This window comes from Leopardus geoffroyi, chromosome A2 (genome assembly GCF_018350155.1).
Source record: "Leopardus geoffroyi isolate Oge1 chromosome A2, O.geoffroyi_Oge1_pat1.0, whole genome shotgun sequence".
Lineage (NCBI taxonomy): Eukaryota > Metazoa > Chordata > Mammalia > Carnivora > Felidae > Leopardus > Leopardus geoffroyi.
The window spans coordinates 39065474-39082260 of record NC_059331.1 but is presented as its reverse complement, the minus strand read 5'-3'; the positions used below and the strand labels follow the sequence as shown (position 1 = coordinate 39082260).

At 42.6% G+C, this 16787-nt stretch overlaps 1 protein-coding gene across 3 annotated transcripts in view; it reads left to right on the top strand.

The window, feature by feature from the left end:
- The window catches only part of EIF4E3 (eukaryotic translation initiation factor 4E family member 3), a 225169-nt gene that overhangs the window by 36510 nt on the left and 171872 nt on the right, over positions 1-16787 (top strand). The window contains exon 7 of one of the 3 annotated variants that reach the window (XM_045493557.1): positions 1198-3219. The exons of the other annotated variants lie outside the window; for them this stretch is intronic. Coding sequence (XP_045349513.1) covers positions 1198-1244 — 47 coding nt within the window. The 3' untranslated portion in view covers positions 1245-3219. Of the gene's footprint in view, positions 1-1197; positions 3220-16787 lie in introns of those variants that run through there. 3 annotated transcript variants of the gene reach the window in all.

The following is a 16787-nucleotide window of genomic DNA, read 5'->3' as shown; positions in this document are numbered from 1 at the left end:
AAAGTGAAATATTTGTAAAGATTTACATGTGAGAAGTGTTCAGTTAGATCATTTCTGTAGGCTGTCCTTAGGAATTTGGCCAACTCACAGTATCCCGAGAGCTCTAAGTGTGCTTCCCCCACAGGGTTTTATCCAAAGAACAGGTTGGGATGAACCTCCAGGATGATCCTGAAGGGAAAACGATCCCTTTGCCTACCCCTTCACCCCTTTAGACACTGGTTAAAGAATTTAGTCTATACTAAAACCAGAGAATTGGGAGGGGCTTAACAGGTGAAGCCGGCCAGCCCATCCATTCACTGCCCATGGGAGGTGGGGGGAGGGGTGGGGACCGGAAAACAAAGCACAGAGAATTCTGATTTGCCTTTGGCTTTATTAGACCCAAGCCCTGGTGGCTTGTCCCCTTGAGAGAAGAGGACCTACCCTTGCTTTATGATGATGGTTAGCTGGATTCAGGAAGTGGATTTCCACCCTTGGCTTTTTTTGTCTTGGACAAGATGTTATGCATTTCATGAATGTCTCATTTCCGACTTCTACTTTACAAAATTGTTAAGTCTTTGAAAAATACTTTTGATAGCACCATTTTTTATTCTAGAGTTCCTAATTGTAATTATTAATTTCATAAGCCAGGCAATAGGACTGGGGGGGAGATTTTTTTTTTTAATTAAAAAAGAAAATATGATTGGAAAAAATAAAAGACCCATCAGTTTTTTGAAACTTCATTTCCCACAGGGGTGCTCAGAGGTGAGGAGATGTAATACGATTGCTACCCGCTTGTGTTGTTCTTTTGTTTTGCTTTATTTTTGTTTTATTTTATTTCTAAAGATAGGTCCATGAATGGCCCTGGCGTGGGTAACATGGGGTCTCCCACCCCGTGCATTCTGTGGGGCACATTTTCCCCTGTAGCATGGGAAGCCTTGCATATTTCTCTTCATCAGCTCGTGGGGATTACTCATCCTCTCGGCACAGCAAGAAGAAACAGGCAGCATGCCCATTGCTTGTTTATTCCTTGTTTTAATTTTCATTATTACGTTTCTCAGGAAATGCACGCCTTAGCTAACAGTTACTGGCACAAAAAGGTATTTGCATTCTTGCCAACATTTGGGGAAACTGAATGAGATGCCTTAGAGAAGGGTTGCCCCATCCTTTGCTTAAAGTTTTCTTTCCTTTTTTTCTTTTTTGTTTTTTTCTGTCCTTTAGCCCATGAAGAGCATCATGCTTTTGAAGGTGGACGTGGAAAACACTAATTGCACTCTAAAGAATTCTTTGTCCTTTCCTGATTGGTTTTGGAAACGGTCTTAACAGGAGGGAGAGTGAAGAGAAGACTTGCCGAAGCCCGATGCTGGTCCATTTAGAGTGGGTTTCTGCCCTTGCAGACTGGGCACTTAGGGCTCAAAGTGGCAGGTGGGGTTGGGGGAGACTGTGTGGGTTTCTACCGTCACATTATTTGCTTTTTTTTATTTTTCTTTTTTGGCTTTTTAAATTCTCTGTTCTTTTCAACTCTGGGCTTTTTTTTTTGGGGGGGGGGTCCTTTTAAATTTCCTTATTCAGTCTAATTATTGTTTTCTACACTCCCCTTTTATTGAGGCACAAGAAATCGGTTTCCCTTTAAGTAGCTCTGCTGTACCTAGTTAATGAGAATATGCATAATCGTGACAATACTGCTTTTGAAAACCACACTGTACTTGGAGGAATACTAGCTTGGTGAAACCTGTCTTGATTATTTGTTGTGACACATTCCTACACACTGTGCACTGGGCATTTTTTTTTTCTGTCCCAGGAAAAAGAAAAACCATACTTAATCTGATTTTGCACTGACAGCACACACATCTTTTATTTTTCTTTACTTTTTAAACTTTTTTTTTTTTTTTTTAGCAATAAAAGGAAAATAATAGTTGGGTTGCCTAACATGAAAACTTATAATCACAGTTGAGTATCAGGATATAAATCAAACTCTAGGTCTTCAGACCCTCTGTGGAAGTATTTCTAAGCACAATTTCAATTCGGCCTTTTCGAAGGATAGGCACAGAGTGGTAGCAAGGAATTTCTCCTGGTAGGAAACCTTGTATTTCTGATTTAAAGAGGAGGTGATGTTTTAATTGTTTGAGGTAAAGCTGCTTCTGAATTTTGGGTATGTGTACCCACCCACTTAGGGCTTTCCAGATGTATCTGAACACACTTTGTTAAATTATCCCTTTTTCCTGCTCACATTGTATGTCGTTTCCAATAATTAATAGTCCTCCAGCCTGGGCAGCTCGCCCCTGCCTTTTTCATTTAGGAGCAGCTGGGTCAATCTCATTTCCAGGATGAATGTGAATGTTGACAAAGTGGAACTCTGAGTGCATTCTGTTGATACTAATTTTTGGAATTGTTGATATATATTGTACTATGTTACCAAAGAAATAATGGTTTTAGTAGAAGGAAATGGCCATGCTCTGGAGCACTGAGCCTCTTTCCAAATGCACCCATTTCCCTCACTTGACTCCACCAAGCCTCCTACTGCTCTTACCTGAAAAAGGCAGGGGTGTTGGAAGACACTTCCTCTTGCTGGCTTTTTCTGGAGTCAGGGGAGCTGACACGTGCTTACACATTTCGCACAAGGACCCAGGGCTCAGAACTCGTACCCAGGATTTTTAATCCCTCTTGCAGTATTGACCAGCAGAGAGAGGTGGGGCTACTTCAAGCCTCCAACCTGTGTTTGTAAATAAAATTCTCCATTCAAAAATGTAAACGAAACTTTCCGTGATATCTGTTTACAAAAGTTGTGCCCTTTTCTTGCATTACTAACCACATCAACCATAATCACAGTGACCATAGTTTTTAAAAAAAACCTTTTGTTTCTAAACTGACTTTCTTCAGTGGTTTCAGAATGAGTCATAAGAATATCAGATCCATTTTTCTAGAGCCTGGAACTCACTTCTCTAAGCATTGTACTGACATCCAACTTGGTTTTAAATTATTCATTCAAGGATTAAAAAAAAATTATTCTGAACACGAATTTAAATTCTTTTTTATAATATAAGTATTTTTCTGATAGATTAGAAAAAAGGATGATTGACCTATCTTCATTATAATTGTCATATATATTTCCATAAGTAAATGGATTTTGAAGCATTTTTATTTTTTGAACTTTATTTAAAACGTTGTGGTGACATGTTCAACTTCTGCATGTATGTAGCCTTTGAAGAAAAAAATAAAATAAGTAGGAATGTTAGGCTCATATTAATGTTTTCTAGTTTCTGTTGTTTATGATCATGACACATGGCTTAACACACAAAGTACATTTTTGTCCCAGAGAACTTCTGCACCTGTTTCTGACCCTGTGGAAAATACCAACTGTGAGAAGGATTTAATTTGCCAAATGTTAAGAACCTATTATCTAAATTACTTTAAGAGTGGATTTTGTCAGATTTTGCTTTAGAAATTGTTTTAATTGAATATGTAGTTCCTATTAGACTTTGTATGAACTAAGCTGATTTAATCAGCCTAAAAACCTCTCATTACCTTCTTGGATTAAAGAAGCTAATACTCTTTTGAGATACAAGGAAATATCTTGTGGGGCATGTGACTTCTGTTTAGGGCAGCGTACCCATGCTGGGGGAAGTGGGAACTTGCAGTTGGATCCTGATGTTTCCGTCTGGTCCTTGCAGGTGCAGCCTGCTCTCTGCAGAGAGCCAGATGGAAGTCACAGCCCTGACTTTCTCGCTTTTGTCACTCCTTAGGTCTGGATGCAGAGCCAGGGTCTCTGATCGAAGCCAGTATGCAGTTTTCTTCTCCCATTATCCCATACTAGGTTTGTTAGGTTGCAGGTGCTTGCTTACATTGGGGAAGTTATACCCGTTTAATAAGGACGGATAATATCAACTTAAAGGAACTTGTCTATATCTTCACTTTTCTTCTGTAAGCACTTCCTGAAGTGTTGATTCACCCCATTTAAAGATTCCCTGCTGGACGTCTCCACATTTCTGAAATGAGGGGATAGTTTACCACAAACACTTACATTTAACATAATGTGGCTATTAAATTCGTGGTAAAATTGACAGAGCGAAAGACACAAAAGCAAACACACCTCTAGTGAACTTTAAATAGTCTAACTTGACTCCTTCTCAACTTTCTTCTCGACTTTAGCTCATGTCTGCACCATCTACACAGTTACAAGACTTTATAGCTGAACGAAACTTTGGGTATCACTGAGTAGTGGACACAACGTACAGGCTACTAGCAGAGACTTGACCAAACCTGTCCCTTGTGAAAGGACATGGGGTCACAAGCGACAGAGCTGGGCATTAAAGTCTGTAGGCGACATACGCAGTCCAAGCTTCCTTGACCTGAAAAAACTCAAAAGTCCTGTCAACCTAACTCCAAAACGGCTCACCCCGATCAAGCACGCCATACCTCATCTAATCTGGCCACTGAGATGCCTGGACACGGTCAGATGTCCGCGTTATAAACAGTTCTCATTTTCTCTCTCTGGCTCTCAGTGACTAAAGTCAGGCTGCAGGCTGGTGTTTGCAAATAGCCTTATAGTGACAGGAAGTGGGTACTTGTCATGAGAAGCCCAGCTCATAGAGGGTCCCATCTTTTGTACTTAAACAAAAGTGACAACATTTGGAGCGATCACATGGTGGCGCTGCCTTCCAGCCAACAGTTCTGGCTCAGCCGTGTAATTTATCCAGCTAGGTTTGTGTAATTATTTTAAGATTTGAGTGCATTTTGTTCGTCTGGGTTTATAAAAATTTGACTAGATATTACCGATAGAACTTTAGCTCTCCTATACCTCATAAAAATGTGTACAAGATCCAACTCTCTGGACCTGCTTTAAAAAGCTCAAATCTTAGGCTCTCCATGAGCCTCTAAGTAGCCACGAAGAGAAAGAACGAAATAAACATATAGGAAATACCAGAAATATTTCATCAAATATTGTGCCGCAAGGGAGAAGTAAAATCAGGGTTTGATTTTTGTTTTTATTTTTTTAGGGCTTTCTAAATATGGAACTCCCCTTTAAAAATGTATGTCTGCTGTTCACCTTTCCTGTAATGTATGTTTCTGTAAGATTCCACTCATTACAAATGAAAGTAGAGGACTGCCTGTAGGTAGTTTATTTTTGAAAAGAATACGTGCAGACCAATTAAAAATTACTTTAGAGTTTGGCGCCTCGGGATTGTAAGAACCTGGATCATTGCCTTTACAGCTGAGAGGGGTCGGAAGGTGGAGAGGAAAAAGACGGGAACAGAGGTGCAGTGAAGAGCCCTTTGAACCTATGTTCCTGCGTAGCGTCGAGAGTGTGTGTGTTCTCACACTTGTACTCTCACAAAGAAGAGAGCTCACATCGGTTCTTTACACAACCGATGATGCTGTTCTGTTTCTGCTTTCTATTTTTACATATGCATCCAAATCTGTGAGCGCTTCTTACTTAGGTTAGCTCATTCAAGCCAAAAGTCACCATCTTGTGTTGTAGAGATACTCTCATCTTGCTGACATGACTCCATTTTTGAAAGAAAATTCACAGTTTTTGAATTTTAGAGTGGAAGGGACCTTCGAGATCATCTACCAGTCCTTCTCGCCCCTTGGTGTGCAGAAGAACCTCAGGGCGCTTACTTGATACAACACATTTCTCGGCCCCAACCCTAGAGGTTCTGATTCAGTAGGTCTGAGAGGCCTAGATATCTGCCTTTTCAGCAAAAGCCCCAGTAATTCTAATATGGGTGGCCCCCAGACCTCACTCTGAGAACCCCTGTTCATATCCAACCCCCCAGTGACAAATGAGGAAAGCCTCCCGCTCCCCCACGCTCTCGGGTGACCTGACTGGAATGCATATTACCAACAACCCTAGGAAGGTTGGAGAAAGCCATTATCAGGAAGACTTGAGAAGATGTTGCTCGTAAATAAAAACTTTATGGCTAAGACCACAGTGGTAATAAGTAGCCCATCTCGGGAAGTCCATGATATAAAACCTTTAATACAGAGGGGTGGCTTTTCTCTTTTCTAAATACCACTTCAGTGTGTTAAGAGAAAAGAAATTAATGTTCAGAAAAAGTAGTTACTCCATATGTGCAGTAACTACTTTTCTATAATATCTTATGGCATCTGGGGTTCAGCATCATTGAACAAGATTAAATGAACGTTATAGAGCTATAAAATTGCATGTAAAATAACGCAAAACTGTTCAAATGACTATCAGAGTAGCCTGGGAATGAATTTCCACTAAAATTGTCAGTCTTAGACGTAGCTTAGTAGCTGTTACTGAAGTGGAGGGGCTCTTTCATACAAAGATGTGTCCAAAAAATCAAGTGAGTATTCCCTAAGCCATGTGAATGACAAGCAAAAGTCATTGTGAAGTCAATATTTTTTTGTTCATCGTTGCTAAAATTGAGACTCCCATTGTATATGTGTGTGTTGAACGTACCAACCAGAATATCCAATAAAAGAGCCTTTTGGATATTCTATGCTTTTTGTGTCCTTCAGAAATCATGAGGTTGGAGACATCAGTGTTAAATGTTTGTTTGAGTTGCTCCCTTAAAAAAAGCCATCAACTCATTTAATGAAGTGCACGAGTCCTTTGTGAAAATTTCAACTTCTCATGTTGCCGTGAGAGAATTTTTCTTAAGCTTTCATCTTGGAACAAGTGTTTGAGCTTTCTAAAACTGTCAACTTTGTATTAGAGAAGCAAGCATGAAGTAAATAGTGTTTCTTAGTTTCCTGTAGAAAATCAATGGTACCCTCCGTCTTTTCACATATGAAAGTTTAAATGTTAGCATTGCTACCTTTTATGGTGAGTGGGGACTTAGACATTTTAATAAAACGTGGAGGGTTTCTGTTTTCAAATAGAGCTATTAATTTTGTGAGCTTGCATTAAGTTCCCCCCAAATTTCTCAGACCGTAATCAGGTAACATGGCTCACAACTGCTGTATGGTTGGGGGTTTTTTTGTTTTGTTTTGTTTTGTTTTTTACGTTTTGACTATTCAGTTAGCATCTAATACCAAGTCCCCATCCCTTTGCACGTATGCTCTCGAGATTTTAGTTTCACTTACATCAGGACACCAAGGATTTCGGAGCTTAAACCGGAGAGCACAGTTTAACTTGGGACATCCAACACAAGGTATCCCCCAATTTAAAATCTTATCAGTTGCATTCACAATTATTCATTCTTTCACACTGTCTTACCTGTGTGTAAGCTGAAGCAGGTTTATTTGCCTTATGTTTTGGATCTGCCGGTGCCCCCCTCTTCCCCATTGTATACCATCTACGCCCTGTGCAGTTGGGGCCTTTCCACATATGGCTACAAGCTGGTGTAATGCCCTTCCTTTTGATCTGGCTTCATCTAGTGATTTGCTCAGTATTTTTAAGGTCAGGCTGCAAACTTTTCTGTTCTAGTTATTTTTGATTTTATATTGTGTGTTGTGTTTGATGTTCAGATACATGTGAAAGTTGCTTCTAGGAGTCAGTAATTTTTATTCCAGCCTTTTGCAGCAATAAGGTAAGACTAGACTGTACTTTTTCTTCCTTGAAAATGTAGTGATTTATGTGTTAGGGCGAATGCCTAGGCTTTTCGTGTAAAAGCTCTTGCTGTTTTCTAATTTGGGACTATGCTGCTATGAATTTGTGCTCCTTTTTTCAAGTTGTAACTTTGTGGGGTTTGAGTGGCCATTCGTTTGTAGAACTTTCGACTGAGATTTTTTTTTTTTTTCTCATCTGTTGCCAGTAACTGTCACTCCATATTTGGATTCTATAGGATAAGCAATGTCCTTCTCCTCCCCCCGGTTTAAAATTTCTTGCCATTTTATTATTCGCATTGCTTCATCTTCACTGGGTTCCAAGTATGTGTCTGGTGATGGTCATAACGCTGTTTATTCCAGGACGTGTTGGAACTTCCCGTCCAGCTAGCACAATGTGTGTGAAGCGCCTAGCATGGTATATGACACATAGTAGGTGGTCTTTGGTACTCTGACAGGAGGCGGCTGTTTTTTCTACACTCCCCTATCGAACACATTTGGTGATAGGGTTCATCTTCGGCTCTTCGAATCCACATCTCACTTATTTTCATTCTTTTTCTTTACTTTTTTGCTACGACTACTCTCACGTTGGAATAAGTCGTCTCCTCTTGTTTGTCTCTTGTCCTCCAATTCGCCCATAAGATTCAACCGTTCCCTGTGTAGCCAAGTAAAGTGAACTTGCTCTTCCTTTCGGGCTGTCTGAAACACCCCTTTAAAAACGAAAAGTAGGGGCGCCTGGGTGGCGTAGTTGGTTAAGTGTCCGACTTCAGCCAGGTCACGATCTCGCGGTCCGTGAGTTCGAGCCCCGCGTCAGGCTCTGGGCTGATGGCTCAGAGCCTGGAGCCTGTTTCCGATTCTGTGTCTCCCTCTCTCTCTGCCCCTCCCCCGTTCGTGCTCTGTCTCTCTCTGTCCCCAAAAAAATAAATAAACGTTGAAAAAAAAAAATTTAAAAACGAAAAGTAACCAGCAAACTCTTATTTCTCCCGTTTAGCTGCAGATTTTCCTTTCTCTTACTGCAGAAGCCAGCAATTCGAGATTATGTTATGTGGTGCCCGGTTACCTTGAACACAGCAGATTTTAGTGAAATCTGAAGGAGTGAAGATTTCCTAAGATCTCCTTCTCATATTTGAGTCTAATTACTGCTGCCATGTATTCTATCTGTACTTTATCATTTAGTGGTTATAATGCACTTTTAGGGCAACTTGTTCTTGGTTAAAGGCTCTGCCTTCCAATTTAAGGTACAGGTTTTTAGAGGCCAACCTCAGTGGTTCTTTTGGTTGTGGTACCCGGTGTTCCAGAACTTTTAACTGCTTCCCCTAATGAATAGATATTTAAAAATCTCTGGAATCCTACAGGAAGATAGGTCTTTTGTTCTAGGAAGAAAAGAAAACAGTAGCATTTACGGGGCTCAGCAAGTTAAAAGGTGTATCATTGAAATATGTATCTATTTCCCATCATCTGGCTAAGCTCTGGTGCTGACTAGCTGCTTTCTTGCCAAAGAAAATAATTTTAAATCATAAGCATATTTAACTAGCAAGCATAAATCATAAGCCCTTCTAATCATAAGCATGTTGAACTCTGGTGCCATTTGCACAGATGTTATGGTTAAATGTGTGTGCTCCTCCCAGCCTCAAAGATGTGGACAAGCTCTTACTCCCCAATTTCCTCTTTCACTCGGGGAGCTTAAATCATTTGTTGTTTGCACATACAGACTTCTAGAAAGTACGGGACCTAGAGAACGGTTTCAGGTCTTAGGAAAGTTTTGGATTTTGTGACCCACCCTGACTGGACAACGGTGGAAATAAAGGGTAAATATTAAAGCAGGGTTCCCTTTTTAAGACAAAAATAATTGGTGTTTCATGATGATAGGCAAGGTACAAAGAACAAGACTTTGATTTTCAGAATGTATCTTTAAAAAACAAACAAACAAACGTCATGGAATCATAAATAAAATTTTAACAGAAGCCTGTTGGCTTTCAAAAAAAAGGTTCTCCACGTGGTTGGTTCTAGAGAAATACTTTTAGATACTGCAAACAGAGCTCCTATTGTAAAGTATATTTTAAAAAGTATTTTTAAAAGTGTAGTAACACAATAACACATCCATACTGACTTGCGTTGCAAGGCAAATTGTTAACATTTTGGAAGCCAGTAGGCATAATTTACATACTCATTGATTTTGTTTTACGAAACATCACTTTTTAGAAACTTTTTATTGTAAAATAAAACAAAGATACAGAAAACCACCCAAAACAAACGTGTAATCACTTGTTGTTTGGAGAACACTTCCATAGAGCGCCCGGGTTGAGAAATTGAACTTTGCCAGCCACCCCAGGGACCCCCTCATTAGTTTCCCCCCAGTTCCGTCCTGTTTTCCCAACTAAAATTACCCTCATGCTGACTTAGAGTGAGAGGAAGCCATTCTTTGTATTTCTCTCTGGTTTTATCACTCGTGTGATAAACATGACTGTTATCTTTTTCTGTAGAAGCTCCTCTGCTTATAAAGTTGAGTTCAGAAACGTTATTTATAAGCTCTTTAAACGATAGGTGCAGAATGACCGTGTGAGCACTTGCTACCCCCACTAAGTCAGTGACGGGATGGAGTTTGGCATGCTTCTGCTGTGCTCTGTGGCTCTGCTCATAGCTATAAACCAATAGTGATAATAACTAGTGTGTATCGAGTCCCGTGCCATCTAAGCACGTACATGAATTTATTTCTCCCCAAGATGCTCGGAGGTACTCTCATTAGTGTCGTCCCCATTTTCTGTATGTGGAAGCTAAGGTTCAGAGAGGTGAGGCAACTTGCCCAAGGTCACACAAGTACTGCGTCAGAGAGCCGGGGGGCACCTAAGGTAGTGTGGCTCTAGGCAGTTCTCCCGATGCTAGGCTTGATGGAGGATTCCAGTGTATGCGGATTTTGAGACTGCTTATACGAGCTTGTCAAGGAAAGGATCTACAGCTTTAAGAAAAAGATTGAAAACTCGCTGGCCTAGTTCAACCTTTTCATTTTACAGATGAAGAAATGACCCAGAAAGTATAAAGAATCTGCTTAAGGTCACACAAGCAGTTGGTGGCAGACTTGCAGCCAGCTCCCCAAATCTCCTGGCTGTTAAAATCGATGATCTTTCCTTCATTCCATACCTTATGTGGAAAAAATACACATTTTCTAATCCGTTTCTTTGCATCAGTTCCACATGAGCAGATTTGACTCAAAACCAGCGTACAACTAGGATACAGCATCTCCTTGCTTACTTGCTCAAGGTTTTAGCTGGGAATTAACAAATTTATATTTGAAGTTTGTTCTTCTGTAGATGCACATGCCTAACACTCTCCTCCAAAGAATGTACAAGAATAACACATTTGACTGGTGTGGATGGCAGGTGAAAAAGAATTACTGGTGTAGTGTAGGCCCTTCCGTGTATTCACGGCCAATTCTGGATTATCCCAGCACAGATGGATCCTGCAAAATCCCTCTTCTGCTTCTTACTGGTGACCTTTAACTATTTGTGTTTGCAAATGCTTCCACCAGGGATTGGAAAGGAGAAGAGCAGAGAAGATGGGATTTGGTTTCTTGACCACTGTTAGGTGTCCTGGTAAAGAGTTTAGGGGTTTTCATGGGAGACCGTGGGATTCTCCCTGGGTTGAGGCACCCTGGGATTCCCAGACTTTAGCTTTGGATGGCAACAATCAGAAGGGAAGCAAACTGGCACAATGCAAAGGAGCTTAGCTTGGAATTTGTTGAATTGGGTTGAAATCCCATTTAGCTTGTGCCTCAAGCGAGTTACTCTTCCTCCCTGAGCCCCAGTTTCCTCATCTACAGAAGGGAAGAAGACAGAGCTTCTCCAAAGCCAATAACATATTTAAGCACCCAGCTCAGCACTTCGCTCATGGAGAGAGCTATTAAATGGTACTTCAACTAGTTGACTACATTCACACGTCCACACGGTAAAGGGAGGTAAAGAGACTGAACTGATCCGATGAAACTTTTGCACTCTCCTCTTGATACATTGGTCCAGCTTGAGTTGTTTGAGGCCCTCCAAATTGGTGGCCACACCAGCCTAAACTTACTAGTCTCATAACTGCTTGTTTCCTGATCTACCTCCTTACGCCACGGTGGGACAAACAAATTCGCCTTCTTCACTGGAGCTCTGCGGATCTGACTTCTGGGTCGTTTGCCGTGAACCAATTAAAAACCTGAATGAATCTCCCAGTTGATTATTTTCTCAGGACATTATTGCCGTTGTTACTCAGGAATACTTAAGAAGGAAATTCGGCTAATGAAAATGTTTTCCAGTCTGGACAACTTGTTGTTGAGACATAAGCTCTGTGTTATGCTCTGTGGATTGTTGGCACTCAGACTTCTCATTGGAGGAGGTCCAGAGGAGGGTCCCTGGAGTTCCTTGTATTACACACATATGCTTTTAATGCTGGAGGCCTTAAGAAAGTTGATAGGCGTCAGTAGAGATGAGATAAGGATTGTATGGGATATGGACTCATTCACTCAGTATTTATTGAACAGCTATGATGTGCTGCTAGGCACTGAGGATACAAAAGTAAACAAGACAAGACATCATCCGTTCTTCGTGGAGCTTATAGTTGAGTGGATTGGTAAATATTACAACTTCGGAAGTACTAGACCTTCAGAAAGGCAGGAGGTAGATCTCAAACATGTTTGAGCTCCACATACTGACACAACACTATGAACTCAATGCAGGCTGGGTGAAGGAATGCTTAAGTATCGTCCCAAGCAGAGTTGGTTTTTGTGCTTAAGTTAAAATATCCTTAGATTTCTGAAGCTGCATGTTTTTACCAATCTCGTTATTGTTGTAAAATTCTCTAATAATTGTTTTGACACCAACTTTAGTAACCACAAAGACTGTTTATAATTTGTTGGTGCTTTTCAAACACCTTTAAAAGCCAAGCAAACCCTGGACTTTCGCTTGGTTAAGTCACTGTGTCTTTATGTATATACCTGAGGGGTAACCACCATCAAAAGACCTATGCAGCAACATGTCCAATATGGGGATTCTAACACTGTGGAATGTCTAAAGATTGCGTGCTCTGTAATGTTTAAAAGCCCTGTAATTCCTTGTAAAGCATATATAGCATCTGAACAAGAAATATGACACTAAGTCTTGGATTAAATAATATCTTGGGGCCACTGCCTTCTGCATTTTCAGCAGTTCGGCAACTCCCCTAAGTGCAGGTTAACAAGACCAGAGCATCGTAAACGAGCATCTGTCCCGTGACCCAGTTGGAGACCCCTTCCGATTATTCATTCCAGAAGCACGTGCTGACACTGAGTTCAGCCCTCTTGAGTCTCCCACTCGAAGTGGTCTTTTAAGACTGGCGGGAGGTCAGAGTCTCCCACCCCCAAGCTTTGTGCCGCAGCTAAATGTCGCCTGGGCCTTCCTTGCTTTGGATCGCTCTATTTTCAGAATTGAAGTCAACAAGGGGAGACTCTGGACGGGGAGCAGTCCGGCTCGGAACACTTGTGCGGCAAAGGGTTTTATTTTGTTGTTTTAGAGGGTTTTAAACGAGAGCAGGCAGCCCTGCACAGAGGAACTTGTTCAGTTGGGCACTTGCTGCCGTTGCCCCCGCCGGCCCGGGTCTTTGCAGGCCGAGTTCAGCCTTTCCACTTCAAAGGCCTGGCTCTGAGTGGATCACACATTTTCCTTGATGACAAATTAATCAAACTTGATTTCTTGGATGAGATGGATACAAAAGAACTACAACTCCCCAAGGCCTGAAAGTCAATACGGCCCTTCTGGCTCTGATTACAGCAACAAAAGGATGTCTGAGAGCCATCTTCCTCCCCGCTCGGGCTGTGGGACGGGGCTGAAAGCAGCCGGCTTGTAAAGGAGAAAGGCCTTATTAAAACACATTTCAGCTGCGACCAAGTGCCCGGCGAGCCTTCCTGACAGAGAAAATTACTTTTTAGTAGATGCTCACCTTTTTCCCAAGAGCAAAGTTTCCGCTTAGGAGAATAAGAAGAGGTTGTATATTAGCAGTCTGAAATGTTTATAGATCTCCCTTTTATGTTTCTGTTGGGAAGGTAAGGTTTAAAAAAAAAAAAAAGAAGAAAAAAAAAAAAAGAAAGGAATCAGCCTGTGATATCTGGCAACCGTTAGGGATAGGTGGAGTTTGGGTGAGGAAATTTACTTGTCCCTGGTTAAAAAGCAAATTCCCAGTTCTGGGGGAATTGGATACCCTTTTTTTTTTTTTTTTTTTTGGATTTTTTTAAATGTTTATTTATCTTTGAGAGGGAGAGACAGAGCGTGAGCGGGGGAGGGGCAGAGAGAGAGGGAGACACAGAATCCGAAGCAGGCTCCAGGCTCCGAGCTGTCAGCACAGAGCCTTATGCGCGACTCGAACCCACGAAGCGTGAGATCATGACCTGCGCTGAAGTCAGACGCTTCACCACCTGAGCCACAGAGGCGCCGTGGGAAGTGTGTACCTTTAAGGCAGGCCTGGGACGAGGCAAAGAATGGATTCAAAATGCAACTGCCGTGGGTCTGCTCCGGCAACCCACTCATGCGAGAGAGCGAAATAAGCCTTCTGCTAAATCGGGGAGCGCAGGATTTCGATGTAAACCTTCTTAGCAGCTTTGTCATCCGCCTGTTCTGCGGAGCATCCAAGGACACCGCTCGCATCCCTCTTGTGATCGCTGTGCGTTCTATATTTAGAAGAATTGCTGTTGCACAAAATATGGTCCCCTGACTGTCCTGGGCGTGCTTTACGCCTTTCCCAAAAAGACTTCAAAAAATGAAAGGTTCATACCTTTATATCACAATTTTGGAAAGAAGAACGCAAAGGGTTTTTTTTTTTTTTCCTTTAATATGGAGTCAAAACACACACATCCACATATTTCCTATTTTATTTGTAGGATCTCCTTCCACGCAGCCGCACCACCACCATCCGGTGACTAAGGGTTGATAACATGTGCGCGGTGAAGTGGGGTCACACTAGCTCATCTCTCATTTCTGACACTTGGTTTGAAGATCTTTCCTCCAAGTATCTGTGTGATCCTGACAGGCAGTTTTCAGAAGTTTGTGGCATTCCAGGACCCTTAATAATTTAAAGCTGTAGTTTAGATTCCAGCCATGAGCAAAGTATACCATGGTTCTGCCCCCACACACCCCCACCCCCGCCTTGCGCGGTCTCCAGTGCTGACCCCACTGCTCTCTGACATGTGTGTGCACCAAGCTGCGGCCAGCCACGCCCCTCGTGCCCCCAGCCTCCCGCCTCCATCCCTTCCTGCTCACCCCTCCCCAGTCTCTGAGCCTCTGCCAAGGCCCCCTCCTCCAGGAAGCCAGTCCTGAGCTTTCCAGCCAGAGAGGAGCCCTCCTTCTTGCAACATTGGAGGCCCTCACATGTTCTCTCAGCCCCTCTGTGGCACTTGGCACATTGGCCTACATGTTCATTTGTGAGTGTGCCACTAACTCAGGAGCTCCCAGGCCTAACACACCCACCTCACGTGGGTCTTTCACACGGACGCTCTGCTGCTTGTTGAATAAGGAGCCTCATTGCCACAAGCCCATCAGAGAAGGCTTTTAGGGGGGCTGGGGAGCTGTTTTGGTGGTTGGAAAGAGCACTGCCATTTGCGTGAGAAGCCTAGCTCCCACCACCCTCCATGCCAGCCCGCTGCTTTCCTGACCTTGCACGCGGCTGCCTGACTTTCCTGAACTCCAGTTTCTTCATCTGGGTGGCAGAGTGAATGCTCCCGCCACCGGGTAGGAAGATGAAATGAGAGAATATGTGTTAAGGCCCTTTGTAGCCGCTAGGTTCTGTCCATGTGTAGGTCTGGGTAGTCATACTAATATCATAGTATTCTGGTCAAGGTAAGCCTAGTTGTGTTGTGTGTTTTTTTTTTCTTAGATACACAGCAGGTTGTTTTAAAATCACATTCTCTCTCTCTCTCTCAAAAATGAATACATTAAAAAAAGAGGGGGCACCTGGGTGGCTCAGTCGGTTAAGTGTCCAACTTCAGCATGGGTCATGATCTCGCGGTTTGTGGGTTTGAGTCCCGCGTCGGACTCTGTGCTGACAGCTCAGAGCCTGGAGCCTGCTTCGGATTCTGTGTCTCCTTCTCTCTGTGCCCCTCCCTGCTCTCTCTCTCTCTCTCTTTCTCTCTCAAAAATAAACAAACAAAAAAAATAACTTTCTAGGGACGCCTGGGTGGCTGAATCAGTTAAGTGTCTGACTCTTGATCTCAGTTCAGATCTTCATCTCAGGGTCTTGAGTTCAAGCCCTTCGCGGGGCATGACTCTTGAAAAAAAACAAAAACACACATTCTAAAGTAGAGTGTAGAAGCGTTTTGTGTCTCTGAAACTCCTTTTTTTCAGGATAGAAGTGATACTTATTTTAACAAATGCAAACATTGATAGCCAGCCCATCCCCTCCAAATCATCTCCCTCCCCCCCACCCCCTCCCACCCCCTCCCACCACTGTCACTGAAAACTTCTTTTATACTGAAATGATACCAGTGGGAAATCACGGTGTTCGTGAAGGCTTGAAGATAGACGAGAAAGTGGGGTTGCTCAGGGCCAGGGCAGGCCTGAGAGGGATGCCGCACGAGAGATATCCAGCCAGTGAGGAGACAATAGGAAAAAGGGGAGACTGTGGAAGAATCAGCCTTGTGAAGAAGCCTGGCCTTACTCAGGGGGCGCTACTTAAGTCACTTATCAGCATCACCTGTCCCCTCCCACGTTGGGAGATTCTTTAAAGGAAACATAGCCAGGATGCTTTGTTAACTCCGCCCCTGGAGCTGAGGTCTGAGCTCACCGGAGCTCCCACTGACTTTCTAGAGTTCGGACATGCCCCGCTAGGTAACTACGTAGCACTCACCTCGATCAACACATTTGTATTATTTTCACACCGAGACACAGAGATTGTTGGTCCTGGAGAAACTTCCATGAAGGTTTGTGGTTTTAAATCTAATGATTTTTCTTGTCAGTGTTATATCTCGTTCTCAAGAATGGTTTAGGCCTCTTGCGTTTATGTAGCTGAATTGTCGCCACCGTGACCAGAGTTGGGCACTGTTAATATTTTTCTACTGGACGTTTTGCTAGCATTTGAGTTATGTGTCACATTCCAGGAGCGTAAAAATGGGAGTTGCCTTGCTCTTTTTCGTTCCGCTAAAAACGTCTGTTATGGCTCTTGGTTCACGTGGAACTCTCTGAGAGGGTAGTCCTAGGATGTCACTCAAGTAAGACCTAAGGCAGGAGAGGTCGGAGTTTTGTTAGGACTTAAAGGGAGCGTGTTCCCTGGTGTTAGCTGGCAGGGGAGATAATTTCTGC